The 26,954-nt window shown below is 44.8% G+C and overlaps 1 protein-coding gene across 1 annotated transcript in view; it reads right to left on the bottom strand.

Moving 5' to 3' along the window:
- The window catches only part of ASXL1 (ASXL transcriptional regulator 1), an 858,527-nt gene extending 834,506 nt beyond the window's left edge, over positions 1–24,021 (bottom strand). Inside the window, exon 1 of the mRNA XM_069651016.1 lies at positions 23,640–24,021. Coding sequence (XP_069507117.1) covers positions 23,640–23,693 — 54 coding nt within the window. The 5' untranslated portion in view covers positions 23,694–24,021. The remainder of the gene's footprint in view (positions 1–23,639) is intronic.
- Positions 24,022–26,954: the final 2,933 nt, after the last annotated feature.

Raw genomic sequence — 26,954 nt, 5'->3', positions numbered from 1 at the left:
ACACTTCAAAGGGATCTTCTGCACGGTGACCATTGTCCACCCCAGACCCAGTGTCTCCAGACTCCCCTCTCCAAGACCCCGTCCCTGCAATCAACATAGGTTGGTGTCCCTTGAACATTGTTCCGGCCATTTGTGCTTGCCTCATGCCCGTCCATCCCCCCCTCCAGTACAATGGCAGTTGGCACATATGAACAGGGTTGAACTGGGCCACAGGATTGTCATGGGAAACCAAAGAAAACACAGCCCACAGTTGGAAGTCGCTCTTCAGTCCTTTTCAAACACTGTTTGAATAAATGGTGATGCAAATTGTGCATTTAAAAAAATATTTATTCAGCAAGTGTTTACTACTAGCTGCATATTGAAGCAATGCCAAACTGCCACACATTGGCCGAAATAGTGGGCCACTTTGATTAAAAAAAAACATTTTTAAAAATGGCCCACCCAAGCATTTTGGCTTTGTGGTTCAGCCGTGGCTCTATTGCGCTAAAGGCAGTACGAGCAGGCCTATGCCTGTGTGCTGACAAAGGGGGCTAGGTGGGTGGGTATGGCAGATGTGAAACATTGGCATCAAGGATGCGTGGGCGTCAATGAACACACACATTCACACTCACTGAGGCTTTTTAAAAACCTTGACATTTACCAGGAGAACATCCCTGAAATTGACAAGGTATATTGTCATAGGGCTACCTGTTCCGTTCCACAGCTACTTAATCCCAAGCTTGCTGAATCAGCTCATTTGTTTGTCCAAGTAAGGGTAGGTTGCCCATTTAGTTCCCTATGTTCATCGATAGCTGCTCTGAAAGTTTCAATTGATTCCCACCTAATGTACACAGTATTCTAAATTTTATTCATCTCAAAGACTTTACCATTATCGATGGTCTGATGTATTTTGTTCTCGGTGAATAGCACATTGCATCACTGTGCATTGTAACAGAATGGAATGTTTCCTGGTCCATTTTGGTGCTTGAAAGTTCATTCAATGGACCAGTAATACCTTACAATTTCCAGTATAACAATCGGTTCTGGCAAAAGTGATTGCTGTGTTAAAACTAGGTTTTCTTTATTTAAAAAAACAAAAAAAATAAAGCTGTGTAAAAGTGGCTTTATACACATTCATAAATTGTAACAGTTCATCATATTTATTCTACAGATCTTATAGACTTTTCAAGAATGCCTTCATGTATCGTTTTCGGTTGGCCTGTGAGCCATGTCAAAACTCTGGGCACAGACCTGCATATATTTCTAAAGGATATCGATTTAATAAGAAGATGGATTACAAATTGCGATTTCTAGTGGATGAGGTTAAAAGTTGGGAGACGTGAGGCCCAATCGATTCCGCATCTGCACTTCACCGACGAGATGTATCAACAATCAAAGTACACAAAAAAGCATTGAACCAGAATTCTTCGTAAATTGCTTCAATTCTGGCTCAATTTCTGCACACGCTGGCTCAGGTAAGTAGCGGACGATGAATTTGTTGTGTTTGTTGATATGTAGGACAGTGGTCTGTATAAATATGTCTTCTCAATGATCTCTCGATTAATTTAAAATAGTGTATTGAAAAGGTAACTTCATGAAAGGTTTATAGTTTTTGGTGTTTATTTCCATCAATGTTGTATTACTCAAGGTTTCCCTAGTTACCAGAATTACCCAACTTTCACTTTAGACTACTTCCTCCATCCGCGCTTTCAGGTCACCAATAAATCAGTGAAAGGTGACCCTTTGGAAGTTTTTACTTAGTGCCCTTTAAAAGTCGCCTAATGTTTTCGAAATATGTAGTTGACCTGTCCTTTACGTAGCGCTCACTGATGGAAGCACAGACCCGAAACACAGACCCTCACCAGTGACAAAACCACTGACACCTCTAGTATCCCAAAGGTGAGCCCAACCAACATGCACAAAGTGATATTTTAGAGCGTTGGATGTGGCCACATTTCTAATACTAATGTACCTTTTCCATTGCACTCTTTTCTGACAAGGTACTGAAAATGTAGGAGCAAGATTCTTCATCAATTACTTTTCCAGCGTCAACAGCAACCTCAATTGCTTATCAAGTAATTATATTGCAATAGTACTTTATATGCGAATGAACAATACATGCACCGTTATGCTTGGAATTTAAACATATTGAAAATTATTATGTATAGTATTGGTGATTTATACAAAGTGGCATGCATGGGTGTCTCTCGATATGTACCATCGTCTGCATCTCATGTTTTCAGTTTAATTTTGCTTTTACATCCATATTAAAAACAGGTACTATGTTAAAAACAAGTACTATGTTATAGGGGGATGCTACAATCACTTCCTCGTTTGCAACAGGTCCAGTCTAGAAGGTATGCATACTTACAGTTTCCTTGCTTCAATGAAAGTAAATCCTACAAAGTATATACTTTGAGACGGAAATGGATGTAACCTTGCACCGCATCAACCTTTTCTGATTTTGGTTCTAACATTACACTTCCTCCCTAATGCAAAATAGATCCAAAAGGAAACATAACAAAGCAAACTACTTTTGAAGGCAACATTATAATCACGGTTTTGCAGACTGATCTCAGATCAAGTCCATGTGTCATCTCGGAAGGTTATCAGGTGAAATCTGAAATGTATATTATGACCAAACCAGTTTGAGGGTATGTTCATGCGAATGTTCCCATTTGTGTTGCAACAGCAAACCTTATAGTATTAGGTTTGCAATAATTTTAAACTACTTTGTGAGGAAGTCCTCTGTGCAATGAAAGATTTTACATTTAAGTTTTAACTTTTATTAATGGTTCTTCTCTCCAAGAAATGTACTGAAAATGTTGAATTGGAAGAGGGACATGGACCAGAGGTATACATAACCTAATATGAAATATAATTTAGCATCACATTGGATTGGGATTACATTTTTATAATGTTGTAATGTTTTGAAGTCCGTCAAGTTGGTAGATATGTACATATGTCGAAAATAAATTTGCTTGATTTAAACCATATACAAAATGCAATTTTTTCAGTTTGATATTGCGGTCGCAAAAGCAAAGTCACGGTTTTGAAGCAAATTAAAGCAAGGGTAAAGAACAAACTGTTCGAGACGTTTTTTAAGCAGATATTTTAGTCATTATGTTTTTTGTTGGGAAAATCATATCTTCTGTATGTGTTATGTTACAGGATATGTGTACTGTGCACTATCACCACTGGAGTGGTCCCTGGCGGCTCTGAAAAAGGGAAAATAAGGGGTGTGGGGGGGGGGGGTGCATTAGTGGGAATAAGCTGGAAAAGTGCAATAGAGTAGTGATGTGCTCGGCTCGGCAGGTCCGAATTGGAGGAGCCTGAGAAACTTGGAAAGAAAAACCGCAGCGGTTTCAAACACAATAACGTTGTATTTATGTGTGCGGTAGCTTCAAAAGCGACCACAAACATAAATACAACGTTTTTAAAGCTGCGGTTTTATTTCTAAGTTTTCCGGGCTCCTCCAGCCCGGAAAACGTAGAAAAAAAACCCACAGCTAGTGCTCATTTAAAAAAAAAAAATAAATAGCACTTACCGAGATTCAGCTGCAGCTTTCCAGCTCTGGTCTCCGGTCCCCGTCTTCCGCGTACAGCACCAATGAAGGAAAAGCCACCCAGCGGTAGCTTTTGTTTACTACAGCTGGCTGGCTTTTCCTTCATTAGTGCCGCAAAAGCGGGCATCCATTTCACAAAATGGATGCGCCCATGTGCTTGCTTTTGCGAATTTCAAGCTTCAATAGCTCAAAATTTTACATTAGGAAGTTTAACAAAAAAAAAGAAAAAAAAAGTGCTAGTTTTTTTTTTTTTTTTTTTTTTAATGTTGCCCATCTATTTTTTTAAATCAAATTTTTAGCTGGACTACCCCTTTAAGCAATTGGCTAGGGATGCCGAATTCTGTCCTCATGGGTGTCGCTTGTGTCATACTCGACTTAGCATCGTCTCTCGTCAGTTCCAGATGTTGTCAGGGTCATCCCAAATTTGTCATCATGTTCTTCGTGTTTCCCGTTCGGTGTTCGCTTTTTCCAGTTTTAATCTGTGATGTTGAAGAGCCAGGTTTTTAGTAATTTTCTGAATTGTAGGTGATCTTCTGTGTTTCTTATTTCTTTCGGAATGTTGTTCCAGGTTTTTGCGGCTAAGTGGGAGAAGGAGGAGCCCCCCCCCCCCTTTTTTCCTAAGGTATGGTTTTTTTCCAGGCGGATTTCATTGCTTGATCTGAGGAGTTTCGTTGGCTTGTAGATTGTTATTTTCTTTTGTAGAAAGTCAGCTCCTTGTCTGCTGATTGCCCTGTGTGTTATGCACATTGTTTGGAAGGTGGTGCGATGTTTGACTGGGAGCCAATGCAGTGTTTAGGGCTGGTGTGATGTGATCTCTTCTGGATAGTTTGAGGAGCAGTCTTGCTGCTGTATTTTGAATCCATTGTAGTTTCTTCAGGAGGTATTCTGGTATCCCGAGATAGAGTCTGTTTGCATAGTAAATTCGATTGAGAGTGTTTTGGGGGTGAAAGAGAGGAAAAGTAAGATTCTTCTTGCTGTGTGAAGTAGGAAGAAGCATTTCTTGATTATTGCATTTATTTGTGGTTCTAAGGTTAGGGTGTTTTTACATCAAGACTCCCAGATTTTTTTTACTACCTTAGATGGTGTTGGTGCGTTTCCCATTTCTGTTGGCCATGGAATATAGGTGTTCCCTTGATTTTTGGATATAATCATGATTTGTCTTTCCTGCGTTGATTTTCAAGTTGTTGGCGTTTATCCAGTTAAAGACTTTTTAGACACTCGAATAGGGTTCAGTGATCGGCTTGAATGTCTCCGATTTTGTAGATTTGATTTAAGTGAGGATCCATATGGTACTCCACAGTCTTAAACTTGTGGGGTGGATTTGAAGGGTTTTATCCATACGGTTTCTGTTCTGTCTGCTAGGAATGATTTAATCCAGAATAGTGCCATGTCCGTTATGACTATGTCTTTTGGTTAGGGTGTCATGCCTGTTTCGAAGGCTCCAGAGAGGTCGAGCAAGATCTGGTACGAGGTTGTGTCGGAGTCCGCGTTCATTTTTAGGTCGTCCCAGATGGATAGTAGTGTGGTTTCTGTTCCTCTTGTGGGCCTGAAACCGATTTGTGCTTGGTCTAGCAGGTGGTGTTTTTCTACGTGTTCTTGGGTTAATTTGTATACGTAGGTTTCCAGGAGTTTTGCTGGGTAGGGAATGTTTGAGAGAGATTGGCCTGTAGTTGGTAAGGGCTTCTAGGGAGCCACTTGTGTTTTTTAAAAGTGGTTTGATATATGCAGATTTGAAGGTTCTTGGTACAGTTCCTGTTGCTAGTGAGACATTTACGAGGTTTCTGTAATATTTTGAAGGCGTTCCTTGTGCGTGGATTGATTTGTAGATGTCCGGAGGGCAGGGGTCCATGGGTGACCCTGCTTTCTTGCTGCGTTTTACCAGCAAGACGAAAGCCTCTGCTGAAATTTCGGGAAAGTTTTGGCGTTTGTGCTGTGGCTCGTTAGGTCCGGTTGGTTGAATGTTCTGGTTGGTCTATTTTGTATGATTTTTCAGATGTCGTTGATTTTGTTCTTGAAATGGTCTACCAGGTCGTTGCAAGTTTCTCTGAGGGGGTTGGGGAGTTAATCGCAGCCTGGTGGGTTTCTCATTTCTTTAATGATGTTGAACATTTCCTTTTGCGTGTTGGTCACATTTGTAATTCTGTCATCGCAACGCCTTCTCGTTGCCTTTTGCATTTCTTCTTGTATGCGCGCATTTGTTTCTGGATTATATTCTTTCCCCCATTCCGGCTCCATCTTCTTGTTGTCCTTTTTCATGGTGCTTAGTTGGGTGAGCGTGTCTGGCCCTATGTGGCGTGTGTTGGACCGCCTATCTAACAGGGATAGTTTAAGGAATCTGTCCCTCAACGCTACCAATTGTGACATACAAGTATGTTTCAAGGAACACACAACATTCAAACAGGACAGGGCCACTAATGATCAACTGTTAATGTTCTCGCAGAAGTGGATATTAGAATCTGCCAGACGACAGTAGATCTAATGCTGTAACAGCTACTTGTCACCTAGTAGATTGTATATTTTAATCCACCCATAGGTTTTATGATCCCTAGGTACGATCACTGTGGTCCACTCAATCGATCTTTAAATTTAAAAAAAATGGGCTTGTAAAGTCCATCTGCTAAAGAGCTCCATGCGAGTGTGAACTAAAACAAAGTCTATGGGGTGTCCACTTTTTAGTGTTATGTGTGTTCCTCGAAACATACTTGTATGTCCCAATTGGTAGCGTTGAGGGACAGATTCCTTAAACTATCCCTAATAGAGAGGTGGTCCAACACACGCCACCTAGGGCCAGGCACGCTTGTCAGGGACAGGTTGTTCTTCCGTTAGGGGCAGCAAGTGCACCGTTTGTTCACCCTAGTGTCTATTTACGATTGGTACGCGTACTGTGACTGTATAATGTTTCTCCTGATGAACCGCTGCTTTTGTGTTAAAACTTTACTTATTTTAACGGTTAGGGAAAGTACTCATCTTTCCTTTTGTCTTTGAACTTACCCTGATGTTGGTAAATTGGCTTAGTGGGGTGAACCATTTTGCCATTGTCCTTCTTTTCAAATTGTATCAGCGATCCATAAGTAGCTCCGCTTTCCCGTCTAGGCCCGCCAGCTCTAGTTCTGTAATTGAGGGTTTGGTCCTCTCCAGTTTTTCGAACTGTTTGCTTGCTTTGACGGATATCCAGGTTTTTCTGTGGTGGTTGCGAGTTTGGGGATTTGGATGAGTTGAGTTGGTTGTCCGATCACGGATGGGATGAGGAGATGGTCGCTCGACAGTATTTGTATCGGTGGTGCTATGGTGATATGTTTTTCCTTGGCGAAGATTGCGTCAAGGGTGTGTCCTGCCGAGTGGGTTGCCCCTTTGACCAGCTGTCATAGTTTCATGGTTGCAAGCTGTCCAATCAGTGAGTTTTGGGAGTAGGCGTGACTTGCTTCAAACCAGATGTTTAAGTCCCCCAGGATAATTAGATGTTCATGCTTGATGGCCATGTTGGTGATGGCTTCTATGAAGTTATTGAAGAAGGTTGCATCGTATGTGCGTGGTCTGTATACCAGGATGACCGTGATGTTGGTTTTTGGGTTCACTGATAAGTGTACGACCATGGTTTCGCAATTGATAATGTTGAGAGATTTGTCGGTTTTTATTTTCAGGTGTTCCTTTGAATGCTATAGCGAGGCCTCCTTTTTTTATTTTTCCCGTTTACTTGAAGGCATTTGAAGTTGGTTGGGAGGCAGCTTTGGAGTTTGATTTTGTAGTTGTCGTCCAGCCATGTTTATAGGATGTCAATGCTGTTGTCATAGAGAAGATCAAAGATCTCCGTTGATTGTTTTGACATGGATCTGGCATTTATTAGATTGCAGTGGAGTTTAGAGGCATTGTTTGGTTTGGGCTTTATTGTTAGGGTCATCTTCTGATCGATGTTGAGGTTTCCTTTCAGGTCGATCTCTAGTTGAGGTGTTGATACAGGTGCGCCTGTGCCGTCAAAAAGTTCTTCTCGGTTCAGTCTTGGGTTTTGTCGAGTGGAAGTTACTCTTGTTTTGGTGATGCAAGTGTTATTGCGTCCATTATGTTTGTGTTATTTCTAGCGCTGTCCATTCTTCTGCGTGGTTGTGTTTGGTTGTCTGCTGTTGCCGATTCTAGCGTTGGGTTGGTTAGTTCTGGTGACCGGTTGTTTGCAAGGTATGGAGTTAAGTAGAGTTATTTGTCTCTTCTGTCAGCGTTAGTAAGGTTGTCATTCCTGTCTGTGGGAGTGTGTTCTGCAGTTGTGAGTCTTTGTTGCTGTTCCGATTTGTTTGTGGTTTCTGCTCTTTTTCTTTCCCTCGGTATAGGTTGTTAGCGCGGCATTTTGAGGTTGCGAGCCTTTTTGGTCTTTATTTTGTTTGTTGATGGCGAGTTGATTTTTTTTTTTTTTTTTTGCTTTGGTCCAGATGTCTTGTGGTGTAGTACTGGGTGTAGGGAATTGTCCGCTACAAGATTGGGCACTGTCTGTAAGTGGTTTGGTCAGCGGTTTGCTAGAGTTATATTGTTGGATTAACGTTGGCTGTCCTTAATATGTGTGTCTCTGGATGAGGTTCACTGCAGTGAGTCAACTATGTGGGGTTAGGAAGGATAGTTAGTAACTACAGAATTGTCCTAATGGGCGTAACAAACAATGACTGCGTCATCTTATGAGGCTTGAGCCCTAATCACAGTATCACTCCACAATAAATCAGCCAATGATCTGTCTCCCTCCACAGCGACGCTCTCTAGATGCAAGTTGGTCAGTCACATATGAGCGCCCTGTATAGTGGGAGAGATGCCTGAAATCAGCAATGCAATTTGAAATAGGGCACGCTAGATTTGGGCGTCCCATATATTGGGAGAGATGCCTATGCCTGACAGATCAAATGGGTGCAGTGCTAAACACAGTTAGGTTTGAGAAACAAGTGAACTAGGGATTACAGTACTAAACACAGCTATGTTTGAGACACAGGTGACCAAAAGATTACAATCCTAAACACAGCCAGACCCAAGAGTCCTGCACCGTGGGAGAGAGGCCCACGTCCGACAGGTCAAATGGGTGCAGTGCGAAATACAGTTAGGTTTGAGACACAATTGACCACAGAATTACTATAAATAAACACAGCTAGATTTGAGAGTCCTGTATAGTGGGAGAGAGGCCTATGCCTAACAGATCAAAAGATCACAATCCCAAACACAGCTAGACCCGAGAGACCTGCACAGTGGGAGAGAGGCCCACGCCCAACATAAACACAATTATGTTTTAGTGTGAAGTTGAGGAAGGCAGCCGAGGGAATGATTATTAAGGATGATATATCAAATGATATGGTATAACGCACCTATACACAAGTGTTTCAAGGCGCGACGAGGCAAGGGGGGGTAGACGAAGGGAGGACAGGCAATGATCCTACTAGGCCAGGTGTCATTCAGATCGCGCAAGTGCAAGGGAAGGGGGAGAAAGGAAGAAAAGTGCAGTACATGGGAAGTAGAATAAGAAGACACAAAAAACAGCCAGCTAGTGGCCAGTGCAAGGAAGTGCAGACGTAAGTGCTGGTAGGGGGACTGAAGGGATACAGAAAACAGTAAACAGTATTTTAGATAGATTTGATAAGTGGTTAGGCTTCGAGGGTAGAGCTACTGCTACACTCCCCATCTAGGCCACTCCCACCTTACTGGTCCTTGTCGCTGCTGGTTGACAGCTGGCCGCCACCACCACCCACCCTCCCCCTGCAGACACAACAACACTCCTGAGCCGCCTCTGCTAGAGCTGCCCCTTGCCTCGGGGCCCCCAGCCGTAGGGGCTGCCGGTCAGAGGGCTGCCCCGAAGGCCCACCAATGGCCGTCTGGCGGTCCAACCAGGGATGGTAGGTGGGGTCAGTAGGCCCAGCTGTGTTGATCATAGCCTGTGTTGTGGGGCAGGCACCCAATCCGGGCTAGCCGGAGGCGGGAGGGAGCACGGAAGGAGCAGCTGTGGAGTGCTGCAGGCCCAGGGGCTGCAAAATGCCAGTGAAAAACAACTAATCAGGACCTCAGAGGGCCAATAGGAAACACATGAAACTCTTCCTGCGTTGGAAATGCGGAGAGCGAACTCAGCGGATCAGTAGGCCCAGCTGTGTTTATGGGGGGGCCCCTCAATCAGAGCCCGTGTTGTGGGGCAGGCAGCCAATCCAGGCTAGCGGGAGGAAACACGGAATAAGGAGAGGGAGCAGCTGTGGAGTGCTGCGGGCCCAGGGGCTGGAAAATGCTGGTGAAACAACTAATAAGGGCCTCAGAGGTCTAATAGGAAGCACAAACACACCTCTTCCCGCGTTGGAAAAATCCTGCTACATATGAGCATGTTTTTCTATAAATCTGTTAGAGGCCAGGAAGGAAGAGGAGTATAAAGAATCAGACAACAAATGAAACCAAAGATATTGTTTGCCAAACGGATTTCACAATGGAGCAACTACTATTTGAGGCACAGCGTGGTCCAGTCAATATTCAGACTAGTGATGCACATGTCCAGTGGTCGGAAAACTAATGGAATCTCACCTGCGAACCATACAAAGTTACCATGGACCATTGCTACCTCGTAGAAAGAAAAAAAAAATTACTACATCGGCCAGATGAAACCAAAGACAATGAAAATGCATTACAATTGCTTGCAGACCCTTTGGCACAGTCTACACCCTCTAAAAATGATCCACCCAACATTCAATGTCACCCGTTTCTCCAATTCATACAGAAATATCACAGCCTGAACTAACAGAGGCTGAGGCATCAACGCAATTGATTGACGAATTTGCTCAAGATCGCGACTTCTGGGGGAATCGTCAAGTCGCAAAACACAGTACTGCAGAACGATTGGCTATTAAAAGAGCAAAAAAAACATTGCATTCGACTGCTGCCTGCTAGAGATTGTACAAATGATTAAATTAAGTGGGAGTATATGCGGGGAGCCATTGGTGAATTTCTCTTGTGTTTTACAAGGCACCAACCTGAAAATCCAGGCCAGCTGTGTCCACCTCCAAAACAAATTTGCATGGTCTGCTCAAACGATGCTCAGCAAAGTGCCTGCTGGAAATGTACTTTGTTCAGCAGCTTTACTGTTCAGTGGATTGACTTTCAGTAAGATTTCCAGGTTCTGTCAATTTGTGGGACGATTTATTTGCTAAAACACAGTACTACAAATATCAGAGGGAATTCTTATTCCTCGCTATTAGTCAGGCCAGAAAACTCGAACAGATGTCAATGGACAGTACATTCTCTGACAAAAGTGTTAGGCTAGCTGGCGACGTACAGTGCGACAGTCCAGGGTTTTCCACAAAGTACTGTACTTACCACTTTCAAGACATAGAAAGTAAAAAAAATATTTCAGTTGTTCATCGTGCATCGTCTGTGGCCATGGAGAAACATGGTTTCATTAAATTCATCGAACAGCTGGAATCCAGGGGAATGAAAATAGACCCGATTGCCATTCCTACGTGCCGGTTAGTGGCTGAGGTCATGCGAGAGAAGTTTCCACACATTCAGCATCAATTGGATCTATGGCACATTGCCAAACTCAATCAATAAAAACATTTCAGATGCTGGTTAAAAAACAAAAAGGGTTCGAGAAAACTTTTAAAGTGGTCTCAGTGTATCAGCAACCAACTTTAGTGGAGCTCCAAAACTTGTGATGGGTCTGTAGACATTCTACTTAAAAAAACAGCATTCATTGATGCATCATTGTTCCAACAAACACTCATGTACAAAAACTTCCACGAATGTGCACATGGACTTTTATCAAAGGAGCAGAAACGCAAGAAGCGGTTGGTGCCATGTTCTCCTCCACACACAGCACTTGAGAAGATCATGTACGATAAAATACATTCAAGAGACTTAAAAGGGACTCACTGAATTCTGCCATACTGGAGATTTGGAGGTGTTCCATAATATGGGCCTAAAGAACAGGCCAAAAAAGGTTGCATTTCGGTATAGACGGTATGGAGGCCAGAACAAGACTGGCTGTACTTGCGCACAAGAACGTTGAGTGGGAAAACTGCAGGACCTTTCGGGATGCTTCGTTACCTCATGGTGTCCAAGCCAATATACCAGGAAATGGATTTTGAATTTGTGAAAGAACCGACATTGACTGTGTTGGACATGCATACTCGTGGAATGGCTCCCGATTGTCACATACAATGCCACAGAACACTGCAAACGAGCCTTGTCCTCCAAAATGGGAACTTGTTGAAAGGTTGACTTCCAGATTTAAATGATTTGTAGCGGTCTTCAAAATCTGCTCACAATAACATTTTCGATATGTTCCCCAATATTTGGACATTGTTTCAGTACAATTTAATGGTATTACGTTTGCAATTTCAATGTTAATGTATTCAAAAGAATGTATTTACACCGATTTTATATCGGGTTTCTGATGCATCAATGTATTTCCTTTACCTTTCCTTCATTTATATTGCTTAGCCTCTGTCTAGAAGACATGCGTCTTTCGTCCAGCATTTTGGTGCTGGACTGCAAGACCGATATGCAAATGGATATTTCCCCTCTGTGACAGGCACACTGAAGCTTGGTGTCTGTCAAACCCTTTGCTAGACCCAAACCCCATGCAATCCATGGCACTTCCGCTGATGGCCTCCCCTTAGCAGACACAATAGATCATTCCAATAAGGGATTTTATTTATATCTCCGTCTTGAGCCGGACCTTCTTAAGTTCTGGAAACTCCTTAAGGCCTTTATTTTCATTTCCTCTCTCCCCGGCTAACCTCCTCTCTCCTTTCTCTTCCCCAACCCGCTCAGCTCACCGACTGGTGCACATCCAGAGCCCTACAGGTCTCAGGCTCCTTCGCCAGTCCTGCACTTGCCTCCGGGCTTCTGCACTTTGTTTGGCACCAGTGCTTTAAGTGGGGTAAGAAGTTGAGGAGGGCCCTCATTTGGTGGTGTGGCTTCCATTGTGGGCGTGGCCTAAAAGTGCACAAATTATAGTAAGGTGCGCAAATATATAAATGTATGTGATCATTTATATGTTTGTATACTTTTCAAGCCATCTTTTATAAACGTAGCAATGTTACATATTTCTATGTTTATAAAAGGTGGCTTGAAAAGTGCACAAACCATAGTAAGTTACGCACACTTGTGTGCTTACCTTACTATGGTTTGTGTACTTTTCAAGCCACCTTTTATAAAACAGACATTTGCAACATGTTTCTAAAAGATGGCTTGACACGCAAACAATTCAAGGCATCTTTTATAAAGCGTTGATGACAGACAAAACCCAAGGTGGCTTTGTCCGTCGACAAAGCTTTATAAAAGATGCCTTGAATTGTGCACGTTTCAAGCCGTCTTTTATAAACATAGAAATATTTCTACGTTTATAAAAGATGGCTTGAAATGTACACAATTCAAAGCATCTTTTATAAAGCTTTGTCGACGGAGATAGATGCCTCAGGGCTCTGTAATCTATCGGCTCTGAGCAGAGATCACTGAGCCCGAGGCGTCCTTCACCCTCTACGAACCCGTGGGATCCCTGATCTAATCTGCATATTAGATCACAGAGCCCGTGGGTTCGCGAGGGTCAGTGACCTGGGGAGGGCAAACAAAGGGACAGCAAATTCCTCTGATGACCCTGATGAGGGGTCATCAAAGGAAGTTACACTGACTGACAGAAGTGCCTCCAGCCTCAGTGTCGCTGTGGCTGGCTGGCACTTCTCTCAGCTTGCCTGACATAATGGCGGGCGCATCTCCCGTCGCGGCTACGTCCGCGACGGGATGATGCGTCCCACCAATGTGTAGGACGGGGGCTCCGGCTCAGCACCACTTTCTGGAGACTGCTGGGGCCCAGTCCCGGCAGGCCCCGGCCCACTTAAAGCACCGCTTGGCACTACTGCAATATGCAGCATGAGAGGGGTAACCACTCAACACTTAACCCTGGCCCCTCCTCCTCCCTCGCACGTCCTGTCTTTGCGCTCTAGCACGACCTTGTATGTACTAGGGCTAGCAAGTCTACCTATCCGGTCCTCCCTTTGTCTCCTCTCCCTAGCTTGGTTACGCTTGAAATACTCATGCATAGGCGCATTGCATTACCAACCACCAAGCCTAGTTCATTGTACTGCATGTTCATTTCCCTCTCCACCCCATTTCCCTCTTCTCCCCTCACTCTTTGCCACGCACTACACTAGTAGATATGCCTCTAGCATAGTACGCTAGTTATTGTTGTTACATCATTCTGAATCTTCAAGGCCTAAGAAGGACAACTGTAATCCCTTATTCCCTCACCGCTTTGAAGCACTTCACTTGTGTAAAAGCGCTTCACAAATAAACAATTGTAATATGGACGAAGCGGAGGTGTGTCCTGTTGACACAAGTTTGCTGAAAGGGCAATGCAAAGGGGTAAAAAGGATGTCATTGCAGACATGAAATCTATCCTATGGCACCTGCTGGCTACATGGATCAAATTCAAGAACATCAGCAACAATCACAAACCGGTCTGGGGCCCGAGACCACGCAAGCTCCTACTTTCCTTTCCTAAATAGTATCACCATACAGCCGTACGCTCCTCTAATTCCAACCCCATAAAAGTCAAATACTTCTCCAATCTGAGAGTGGGTGGCAGGTCTCTCTTTCGCAGGTGCTTGTCTTCCCAACAGGATCCATGCCCCGGTTAGACTTCTGCAGGTCCCTTTACAGTTCCGCAAACTGGTAAAAATGGTACCCGTCTACACCGCTTTCCCCTTCACTGGAAATGACCCAACTGCTGCAGTTACCGCTGGTCTGATCCTCAGGATTACTACAGATTCCCTGGCCCATCCGCTGAGTCACTGTGCCGAGGGTCAGTGAATACTTGCATCACTTACTGGTTTCCACCGGACACAACCAATCCCTTTTTACGCACAAATATCCCCTAAAGGTATTCAATCTTGACTGGGTTACCCTGCGCTACCTAGCTATTCTCACCTTATGAAAAAAACTGTTCTGCTGCCGAGGGCAGATCCTACTCGAATAGTGGGAACCAATTCTTCATCACCTCAAGCCCCTTCCCGACTTGCTACAGCGTTCCCAAGAAGACCCACTTTTTGCTTCACCTGCACGATTGTGCGCTTTTACGCACAACTACTGTTGAAGCGCAAGGCTCCCCACTTCTTAGGGCTTGACTAGAAAGTTAGGGAACAACTCTGAAGAATAATACTCCTAGTGTGTTAAGCAACGCTTCTCTTCACAGATTGTGGCTGTGTTTTCCTCATTTGCGATATTAGGAAAGATATTGTATAGATGCTGTGTAGTATAGTACTGTGTGTGGTAACTGTTTTCACATAACTAAAGTTTACTTGTGTCCATTTGTCCGGTCGACAATAAATGTATAGATAGCTTTCATATACACTTTTCTAAGAGTAATTTGTGGTTCATTGCTTTGTGTGCTCATTGTGGGCTTGCAATCACTCCGACCCCTCCTGACAGTTAATTTTGACCACCTGCCAAGCTACCTAGATTTGTCTGGTTTGTCCAGAAAGTTCCTGTTTCACTAAACCGAGGGGGGGGGGGGGCCTCCTAAACTTCTGCCCATCAGGTCAGAATTTAGAAATCCATCTCATCACCCTCCTCCAGCACTTCTACACCCATAATCTCCTTCTTCCATCCCCTATGCACTAGCATGGGCGACTGGCACAAGGCCTAGTCGGCGCATGAATGTAACTTACCGTTTCAGAATGATTTTTCACCAACCTGCGTTCCCATTTCGGCTTGTGGCGCTTCGAAATAGAATTTTGTTGTAGAATGCGCTGTACAAATATTCACCTTGTGCATCATGTGGCAACTTGACATGGTAATGAACACATTGGAGACGTATTTAGTATGAGCATGCAATGACGCCCTATCTCGCACGATAGTCGAGAGGGCTGCTTCATGTGCGCAAAGGAGCATGAACAGACATGCATGAATTATATTAAGAGCCGTGTCATAGTAACAGGGTCATAGTAATGATGGGCGGTTGGTATATAGCACACCAGGAGCAGGGGAATGCTTTGTGCAAGGAAGCAGTGCTGGGAGAGGTGGGGGGGGGGGGTTCGATTTAATTTTCTTACAGAGATGATATATCCGGAGGTAACAGCATCACATCATTTTCGGGATTGTTCTTGCGTTCCTGTCGCGAAACATTTTGCATAGTTGTTTGTACCCGTCCTTGGTTTCCTGAACCACTTGCCCGAAGCAGCGTCTTGTGTAGTTTATTTTTGTGGCATTCTTTTCCAAAATCGAAACCTACCCGTCTCTGGCTTCAATCACTGAAAACAGGCTATTGTTATTTGGCCTTGAGTGAAAGTCAGCAACTGTTCGAAGGACACAATGTGTTGAATACCCACAAAATAAATTATAACATTTACTATATTGAAAGTGGACATACAAAAATGTTTCCATTTCTGTGATCTGTTTGGAGAGGTTACTCACTGTGACAGCGAGAGAATGAACTTCCTGAAATTATGTAAACTCAACCCTACATAATATTTGTGTGATTAACAACGGCATGTGTGCTGTATACATAATGACTAATGTGAGTGCGATTTGACCAAAAGAATTGACAGTACGTTATGTTGAATGATATTTATACTGTGCACTATAAAAAAAAAAAAAATAGTGTGTAACTCACGGTTTGTATTTGTCTAGTAAGGATTGTGATTTGTGTATTACTTTTTTGGACGTATTGCTTACTGGCCTTGCACACCAATATATTCCGTGCAGAGTTATGGGTCGATAGATGGACCATATTGTGAGGATTATTCCTCAAAGATGCGCAACTACAACCTGTATGCAGGCTAATGATATCTACACTGCTTTGTCCTGTGGGATATCCTGGTGTGCTGTCACTGTTGCATCATAAAGTAGGGCTTGGGGGGCAGGGCTGAACCTTTTCCATGGGCACGTGGTTCTCTTTTCGATCACTAATCTTACCACTCGCATTATAATGCCATCTGTCTATGGCTCAACAGAAAACCTTACTAGCTCTGTCCTTATGCGGGAGTATTCGATTCTGCACCCCATTAGGAGCTACACCTACGTCACAGCACTAACCTTTCATGGCTATTCAATCAATACCTGGCAAATCTCGCCTACTGAATTTCCATTTTTTGCTCAAATTTCCAGTGCTATGCTGACGACACCCAACTCATTTTCAGGCTTCCCTCAGCCACCTCCTCTCCTTCCCTCATCTCCGACTGCCTAATCACCATTCAAATTTGGTGTGCCGCAAATGATCTTTGTTTAAACGCCAACACGACTGAGATCCTCATTGGTACACCCACTCAATCCTTTCCCCTCACTCTCTGGCCGGCCTCCCTTGGCTCTCCTCCGGTTGCTACCGGCGAAGCTAAGGACCTCAGGGTCATATTTGACTCCACACTTACCTTCTCTGCACACATCTCTGGTGTCTCCAAAAAGTCAAACTTCTTACTGCACCTCCTTAAAGGCCCGCTTCCTTTCCTCTCCTTCCCACAGAAGCTCCTGGTCTCCCAAGCTCCGATTCTCTCTAGGTTGGACTACTGCAACAGTCTCTTTCTAAATCTACCTTCCTTCACACTACGCCCTTTACAACTAATCCAGAACAGGACTGCGAGACTTGTCCTGGGCCTCAAGCCCTGGGATCGTATCTCCCCAGCTCTGGAATCCCTTCATTGGCTCCCTGTGGTTGCAAGGATTACATTTAAAACCCTTTGCATTGTCCACAAGGCTTTCTGGGGCCTGGGTCCTAGCTACCTTCAACTATCCCTCCGTAAATACCTCCACTCGAGAGCCCTTCGTTCCTCGACCTCAAACTCTCTCAGGGTCAGCCTTTTTTCAAAGAAACAAGCTTGTGGTAGATCCTTATCTTCTGCGGGGGCCTCCCACTGGAACTGCCTACCTGCCACCTTGAAACTTGAGGAGAACCATCTACGGTTCCCTAAACTCCTCAAGACCTTCCTCTTCGCCTCTGCCTTTGCCCCTCTTCTCCCCTGCTGATCTGCTTTCTCGCTCAGCAATGCTGCATCTGGCCACCTTCTGCCCTTCGGGCCCAGGTACCTGTTCACCCAGCCACCCTCCTGCACCGATTCCTGGCCACCCCTCGCACTGGGTCCTGTATCTATCCCCATACAGCCCCCCCCACTCTTTTTCTCGACTTATCAGATACTCCCTATATGACTAACCTTGCACTTGGCCACCCACAGGCTGCACTTCCACTGTTTTGAATCACTGTATTTATTTACTTATTATTCATCTTGTCCTCTCTTATGCTCTGCGCTTTCCTTCTCCACCTCCCATGCACTTTGCTCCCTTTCCCACCCCATGCACCTGTGCATTCTCAATTTCACTGGGTCTAGTAAGATCGTCGTTTTTGTTTTCTCCCCTGTTCCCCTCCCTTTGCCTGGTCGCGCTCTGAAACACCTGTGTACGAGTGCGATATAAATAAATCATCATATCCTATCATGTACGTCGTGGTCTAAACTACTCCCCCATGTTGTCATTTCTATGTTCACTGTGTGATTTGTGTTCATGATTAGGTTTCATCTGGTTCTGAATTATATGGTAACTGGTTATATTCGATTATAGAACAGCTACTAAAATGTATTCTTTTATTCTCTTATCTACACAGCTATATTGTACCGTTCTGTGCATGCCATATTTTCCAGCTACCGTCGGATGGATTCTTCAATCAACATTGGCGGATAATCATCAACGGTGCTTATTTGATAACTTATGTGGGACGGCCGACGGGGACCAATCTGCCCTTTGGGGGTACCAGCAATAAGGAGCAACCGGTCAGCATTTATGATGAATTGGAGTACAGGGATTGATCGATCATTGATCGCAATCGGGTTACTATGAGGAAGTTATAAACAACATTCAAAGCATTGAGATGTTTGCTAGCTGTAACTTGTACTGCAAAAAGATATTGTTCATTCTGTGGACTTCTATTGTGAGCGTTCTTTGCAAAATAAAAGCAATTGTTCCATTGCAGACTATTGATGTTTTCTTAAAAATAAATGTTTTGATCTCCTTTTTGGGACCAGAAAGAAGTTACACGCTGTGAGAGGATGTGTGCGTTTATCTTCCTGGTTCTGCGTTCAGTAAAGCTATAGCGTGGGTGATGACCGGGCACATTTTGCTACGGTGGCCACGAACGTCATGAAAATAGATGGAGCATATTGTTTGGACTAGCCATGTCAGTTTGAGGGGTGGGCTTTCTGTATTCTTGCTGTGAGTGCACTTGAACAAGGGACGATGCATCAACAGACAAGATTAGCACAAGAGGGCGGTGACCAACCCATTGTTTTCACATGTGTGAAAGTGAGTAAAAACGAAGGTAAGATGCACAGGAAATTTTTTAAAGATAGATTACAGTATACTCAAAAATACATGCCCAATCGGGACAAAACCGTTTTTGAGCGAACTTCCCCTTTAAGTCTCCTCACCAGGTCCTTTTACACCCTTTTCTCTCCACAATCGCTGTTCAAGTTATGCTTCTCCCTTTAAAACATGCTCTTTCTTATGAGAGGGAACCATCCTGTTCCGCAAACTACTATGCATATTTCTGCTGCCACCCACACTGGGCTTCATTTCTCTGCAGAATCTGAGCGATTAAGCTTGAATGTGCCGTCAAACAGGCCTCAATTAGTCCTGGAACAGTGTTGGAAAGTCAGCAACTTCAACCGCCAAACAGCAGCCAACAGCTCGGCAAAGTAACATAGCTCAGTTGTGCTACCAAAATACAGATAAAAGCACAGGGGCTGGGCTACACAGCCAACATGCATCTTAAGGAAAGTATCGGATGTGATTAACTCAGTCCTCCTTGCCTCCCACTCTTGCAAGTCTTTGCAACAATCGCTGCTCGTACACCTGCTTACCTGCCTGCAATGTTTTGTGGCTTGGGTTGGAAGCACTCCTCCAGGAGTCAGGCCATGGCTTAGGGCAAAACAGCAGCAGCAGTCCAGACTGCGCCAATGCTCTTGCAGTTCAGGAAGGACAGCAAGAGAGTACAGTTCAGTTAATGCGTAGGTGCCACCTAGATTCCTTACATTTCCACATCCCATCCCACAGCTGGAACATCCCATGGCACATCTAATCCCCCAAATATCTTTACCTCATAGGTTACCCTCTACAAAATACACATAGCGCTCCTTCACTTCCTAGCTAGGTTCATGCTATATAAAAAACCCAAATAAAAAAAAAAAAAAACACAAGAGTGAGCTGCTGGTTCAGCGTATTGCCTTTTGTCCATCCTTGCCTAATAAAACAAGTATCTTTCAACTCGACTTCGGTGTCAGTCTTATATTTTTTCTACTAAGCTTAGAGACAGCATACTCCAAAAGAAGTAAACTAAAGAGTGAACTCCTATTGTTTAAAAACATCTGTCTCTGCATTGTGAGACTGCTTGGTTGGCCATGTAATTATTTGTAAATACTAAAAGCGATGGTGTAGATGTATGCCTGGTGCAGAACACGACAAAAAAGGACTGAGTGAGATTAGAAGTTCCACAACTCACCAGACAGGCTAAGGATGTTGGGTTTGACTGGGGTACATTGAAGACGTGTGCAAAGTCCCAGGATATCCATTTCCTTTGATCCCAACGAAAGATTTTTTTTTATAGATTTTGCTGCAAATATTTGCGGGGGAAACCCCCCCCCCCCACCCCGCCACCCTCCCATATCCCCCCCAAACATCTGCGTCAAAAAACAATGGAATCGAATTTGATGAAATCTCCTAAAATGGAATCTACCAATACTGGTTCAGCAAGGATGTTCCCTATCAGCAGGTGTTAATTCTATGCAGTAACGAAGTTAACATTGGCAAGTGGTGGCCTCAGCCCATCATCATTTGGCAGCTTGTTTCTTAAGGGGTCGCCGCAATTGTAGCAGGTAATGAGAGATGGGATACCAACAGCTACAAGAAACTTGAAGGCATAATGGACTAGTGGCATTTAACCAATGTACCAACTGCATGCCACTAGCCCATTATGCGCTCACAGCAAATAAATTATGGATATATTTGGGATAATTTGACACGTATTAATAAAGATTGTATGAAAAGCCTAGGCTATGCTATGTTGATTTATAATGCGCACTGATACCACGCAAGGGCAGTCATACAAAATATATCAGATTACTTGGTAAATTTGGCTTGACAGCGCCATAAAACTTTAGTTCACCATAGGATTAGAGATTAAGACATGGAGCAGGGGGGTCATCTGTGGTCAGAATCATGATTGACGATATAAAGACAGATTGGCCTTCCCAAAGTAATCCCCAGGTTTCACTGACTGATGGCCCTTTACAACAAGAAAGTAGCCAAATTCGGGGGAAAATGAATTGATCAATTGTGGGATTCTATAGAAGAGCGTGGTAGATTTTGAAACTGAATGCCATGGGGTCGTTCCTGTTGAAGGTACAAGGCTAACGTGCTGCACACAAGGACCACCTGTCCAACATTAGGTCACATTTGTTCTGTCAAAAGTGACTGGTGGTAAACATCGCCTTGCTGCTTAGGCAGCAAAACAAGTAAGGACAGCATATGCCAATAACATAGCCTCACAGGGTTAGTTAAATAATCCCAGTCAGCTAATCGTTTTTGAACCCTCTATGTTGTAAAGCAGAATGTAGGGAGGATTTTTCACTTCATGGGGCAGCAGCCATTAAAGATAATAACGATCTATCTGGCTAGCACTAGAGGAATAGTAAAATATGGTGCTCTATTTGGGGCTATGAGAACCAAAAGGTTATTCAATATTGAAAAAGCTGGTGGCACTACCATCATCGGCCTTGAACTTTGCTGCCCATAACGAGGTTAGTCTGACTTATTTTGCAGATGAGATAGCGAGAGAACTGATTTTAATATGGATCAGGGTTTGGGCAAATCCTAATGCTTCCTTATCTCAGCATTTAATAAGAAACATTATAAAAAAGGTATGACGGGAAGCACATCAATGGCTTTCTTATATAAAACAAAATGTTACAGAACATACATCTGGGTAAGCATTTGATGAGCCAAGCTTATTGGGCAGGGCGATGAGCCGTGTTCGGAAAGAGCGACAGCTTGAAATTTTGATGAAAGGGAAACCCTAGAGATTGCAAAACCTTCAAATAGATGACTCATGTTATTGGCAACAAATGAAATTAAGGAGGATTTGGACTGGTCCCATAAAACACCCCATAGATGTCATATTACAAAAGCATGTTTTAATTGCTTAACAGTGGGGTAAAGAATAGCAAAACAGGCTGAATATACAAGCTGGTTGTCCCGTTTGTGGGGCAAGTTTTTGAGGACCTGGCACACTTTCTGCTGTTTTACCCAAGTTATGCTAAGGAGGTGGTCCCTGTTTTTAGAGCAAAGTTTCACTCAGCATGGCCCAACGCTTCTCTTTCGGTTGAAGGCAGAAGCGCCCCAGACAGCCTGGGCACTGTCAGCTGAGGTAGGGCTTTGAAAATGCATCAGAGGATATTATAGGAAAAAGATGCCTCGCTTCTCTTTCGGTTGAAGGCGGAAGGGCCCTGTCAACTGAGGTAGGGCTTTGAAAATGCATCAGAGGATATTATAGGAAAAAGATGCCTGTTAGTAATGAACTAATGTGTTGCCGGGAGTTAGTTCTATTTTATGGCCCCACTTTGAGGGGGTTCGGACATGTTTTCACATGTCTGATTTGAAGCCATTTGTGTTTAATATTTTGTAATTGTTACTTTTATGGATAAGTATATATGAATAAAGTACTGACCGACTGTTAGCGTACTATTTAAAATCGAGCTGCAGGCAAAAAATGTTTTCCCATGAAAATTAAGCGTCATGGTTCTTTATTGGAATAGAATGAAATGCAAAAATGAATTTAACGAAGTGACCCCCGTCAACCTGAACACCAATGTTTTGGAAAGCAACTCAAGAAAATCTGGTTCATAGCTTTAGTCCTGTGATATGTACTGCTACCGGGAAACGGTTTCAGCACACGCAGACATTTGTTGGCAAAACGTTGAGCTCACAAGCTTTCTAAACGTACTATTTGGTATTCGTATGAAAACCAGAGGGTTGTGTTGTTGACATTTAACGAGTTGCTGGTACATCTACTTGAAGAGATCATTTCAGGTTCTGCCTGGCAATTGATTCTGCTGCTGATAAGGTGTCCAGTCTTAGGACAGAAGAGGTGAGCCTAGAACTGAGATAAAATGTGCGTCATGTTGAAAAATCTCAAGAACAAGATTCTGATCCTGATCAGTGAAACAAGTCGGATGCTGCACTGAAAACAAATCAAATGGTTTTCTAAAAGGAGGTGGACAGACTAAAACATGCGCGTAGACCCCAGATACACTATTCATTTGCGTGTGCACACGTGTATAATCCATACTCTCACCATTCTGTAGGCACAATTTCTCGTCGCACGTACGTGACAACCAGAGCAGGCCTTAGGGGCGGGCTGCCCGGGGCAACCTGCCATTAGCCCCCTTCCACACTCCCCCCCCCCCCCCCCCCCGCGGCTTCCATAGTCTCCCCTGAGCTGGCATGGTTGGAGAAGGTGTGGCAGGCGCCCTGTTGAAATTAAATGCGCTCTCAGATAGCGGAGCGCCTTTAATAATACGTATCTGATCAGCACCTATTGAAAACTTTGACGCCTCCTCCCCAGTCATCTACATGAGGGGGGGGGGGGGTGTTTTTGTTGTGCCGGCCAGGGCGCCGCGGCCACTAAGCCTGGCTTTGGTGACAACTTCTTAAACAACACCTAACATATCACAGTACACCGTCACACCAGAGCCACAATTCCCCTTCCTACATGGCCCGCCTACCTTTTAATATCCACTTGTGTATAACACATCCTCATTCAACACACAGCCCGCACACTTCCCTCTAGGTATCCCCTCCATCTATTGCAACTCCCCCCTGCAGAGATTACTAAAAAAAATGAAAGATCGACGCCAATGCAGATCAACGAAATGTTTACGCGTTTCGTTAGAAGAAATCATCATTACAACTTGAAAACGTTAGGTGCCACGGTGAGCTGTCAGACAACCCACAGCTGTGTCCGATAACGCCCCTCCCCTCGAACTCGTCACAGACCCCGCATTCCATTTATATCCTATAAACCACCCCGCGCTCTCCTTGCCTTGACACGGGGGGGGGTCCTTACCATCTTGGTCACTTCGCTCCACGTGCGCTCCCGCCGTTTCCTCTTGTCCTTCATGTTCTGAGAGCGTAGGCGGGTGAGGGGCTGGGAGGTCGAAAAGATCTCTTCGCCCGCCACTGGGGACGGTGACGGGGTAGCGTGAGACGCAACGGCCGTGGTAAATGGTGGTGGAGTCAGCACGAGAAAATCTCGGTAGAGGGCGCAAGACCGTGAACCACCAGCAGCACCGCGCACTCGAGGACCACGGCGGGTTCAAAGGTCAGCCACAAACGCTCCGCTCGTTACAATATCTGCGTTAATGACGACGGGTCTCTGTTGTATTGCTGCTTTCCTTCCGCCGCCGTTGCTACTTTCCAACCGGGATTTTTTTTTTTTGAACGAAAACAAAATGCAAGGTTTGTGGGTATTGTAGTTCGTCGCTCTAGACTGTCAATAAACATGCTGCAAACGTGGGCGGGTCCGTGCCTCCATTTCGGCCATTTTTAAGTCGGGCATAAAATCCACGCCCACCCAGTTCAGAGCAGAAAGTATTGGAGCCATCCAAGCTCGTGTCAGCAGCGAAGGCGCGCTTCACCATTCCAAGAAAGAAAAGACCATAAACAGCTCCTGGTGTCTCATTACTTGCGGATAAATCCGCATCGTCACTTTGGCTGCCATGTTAGTATCAGGCAATCTATGCTACTTTTTACGGTGCAGGCATTGGGTAGGCGAGAACGTTCAAACGTGTGACGTTTGCTTGTTATGAACTCTGACTGTTGTGACTGTGTTTCAGATGTCTTCAGGCTGTGGTACGACTCTTGATTCAGGGTAGTACAATATATTAAAAAGCAAGTCCTAACTGGGGAAAATACTGACCAGTGTAGTCTTCGACCGCTATGGAGACGTGTAATTTCGGTGGCCATTTTGCACTTGACCAGTAAAATGGAACGAGGGGAACAAAATATGGACCCAATTTTTCTTCATTGATAATATCAGTCTCGTGATGGTTACCAATGTGCTGAAATGGTTGATACTAGTTCCCATCCGAGAAACGGACCATCGGTTGTTAGGGCCATTTCTCAGATGGGAAATAGCTGCTTCAGTGTGAGTGAGCTAGTTCCCATTAGAGAAATGGCCCTTTTTTGCCCCCTAGTGGCTAAGTCCTGCATAATAATGGGAACTAGCCCACTCACACAGAGAAGGCTAGTTCCCATTAGACAAATGGCCCTTTTTGCTCCCCTAGTGGCCAAGTCCTGCATACTAATGCGAACTAGCCTACTCACACTGAGAAGGCTAGTTCCCATTAGAGAAATGGCCCTTTTTGCCCCTAGTGGCCAAGTTCTGCATAATAATGGGAACTAGCCCACTCACACAGAGAAGGCTAGTTCCCATTAGACAAATGGCCCTTTTTGCTCCCCTAGTGGCCAAGTCCTGCATAATAATGGGAACTAGCCCACTCACACAGAGAAGGCTAGTTCCCATTAGAGAAATGGCCCTTTTTGCCCCTAGTGGCCAAGTCCTGCTATTTCCCATTAGAGAAGTGGCCCTTTTTTGGCCCTAGTGGCCAAGTCCTGCATAATAATGGGAACTAGCCTACTCACACTGAGAAGGCTAGTTCCCATTAGAAAAATGGCCCTTTTTGCCCCTATTGGCCAAGTCCTGCATAATAGTGGGAACTAGCCCACTCACACTGAAGCAGCTATTTCCCATTAGAGAAAGTGCCCTCCGACCTGGAAAGGCAGAAAGGTCCTCTCGTCTAATGGGAACTAGCCCACTCACACTGAAGCAGCTATTTCCCATTAGAGAAAGGGCCCTCCGACCTGGAAAGGCAGAAAGGTCCTCTCGGCTAATGGGAACTAGCCCACTCACACTGAAGCAGCTATTTCCCATTAGAGAAACGGCCCTCCGACCTGGAAAGGCAGAAAGGTCCTCTTGGCTAATGGGAACTAGCCCATTCACACTGAAGCAGCTATTTCCCATTAGAGAAGCGGCCCTCCGACCTGCAGAGGCAGAAAGGTCCTCTCGTCTAATGGGAACTAGCCCACTCAGACTGAAGCAGCTATTTCCCATTAGAGAAACGGCCCTCTGACCTGGAAAGGCAGAAAGGTCCTCTCGGCTAATGGGAACTAGCCCACTCACACTGAAGCAGCTATTTCCCATTAGAGAAACGGCCCTCCGACCTGGAAAGGCAGAAAGGTCCTCTCGTCTAATGGGAACAAGCCCACTCACACTGAAGCAGCTATTTCCCATTAGAGAAAGGGCCCTCCGACCTGGAAAGGCAAAAAGGTCCTCTCGGCTAATGGGAACTAGCCCACTCACACTGAAGCAGCTATTTCCCATTAGAGAAGCGGCCCTCCGACCTGCAGAGGCAGAAAGGTCCTCTCGTCTAATGGGAACTAGGCCACTCACACTGAAGCAGCTATTTCCCATTAGAGAAGCGGCCCTCCGACCTGCAGAGGCAGAAAGGTCCTCTCGGCTAATGGTAACTAGCCCACTCAGACTGAAGCAGCTATTTCCCATTAGAGAAAGGGCCCTCCGACCTGGAAAGGCAGAAAGGTCCTCTCGGCTAATGGGAACTAGCCCACTCACACTGAAGCAGCTATTTCCCATTAGAGAAGCGGCCCTCCGACCTGCAGAGGCAGAAAGGTCCTCTCGTCTAATGGGAACTAGCCCACTCAGACTGAAGCAGCTATTTCCCATTAGAGAAAGGGCCCTCCGACCTGGAAAGGCAAAAAGGTCCTCTCGTCTAATGGGAACTAGCCCATTCACACTGAAGCAGCTATTTCCCCATTACAGAAGCGGCCCTCCGACCTGCAGAGGCAGAAAGGTCCTCTCGTCTAATGGGAACTAGCCCACTCAGACTGAAGCAGCTATTTCCCATTAGAGAAAGGGCCCTCCGACCTGGAAAGGCAAAAAGGTCCTCTCGTCTAATGGGAACTAGCCCACTCACACTGAAGCAGCTATTTCCCATTAGAGAAGCGGCCCTCCGACCTGCAGAGGCAGAAAGGTCCTCTCGTCTAATGGGAACTAGCCCACTCAGACTGAAGCAGCTATTTCCCATTAGAGAAAGGGCCCTCCGACCTGGAAAGGCAAAAAGGTCCTCTCGTCTAATGGGAACTAGCCCATTCACACTGAAGCAGCTATTTCCCATTAGAGAAACGGCCCTCCGACCTGGAAAGGCAAAAAGGTCCTCTCGTCTAATGGGAACTAGCCCACTCACACTGAAGCAGCTATTTCCCATTAGAGAAACGGCCCTCCGACCTGGAAAGGCAAAAAGGTCCTCTCGTCTAATGGGAACTAGCCCACTCACACTGAAGCAGCTATTTCCCATTAGAGAAA

This window comes from Ambystoma mexicanum, chromosome 3p, assembly GCF_040938575.1.
Source record: "Ambystoma mexicanum isolate Mex_15411 chromosome 3p, UKY_AmexF1_1, whole genome shotgun sequence".
NCBI lineage: Eukaryota > Metazoa > Chordata > Amphibia > Caudata > Ambystomatidae > Ambystoma > Ambystoma mexicanum.
This window is presented reverse-complemented; position numbering and strand designations above follow the sequence as displayed.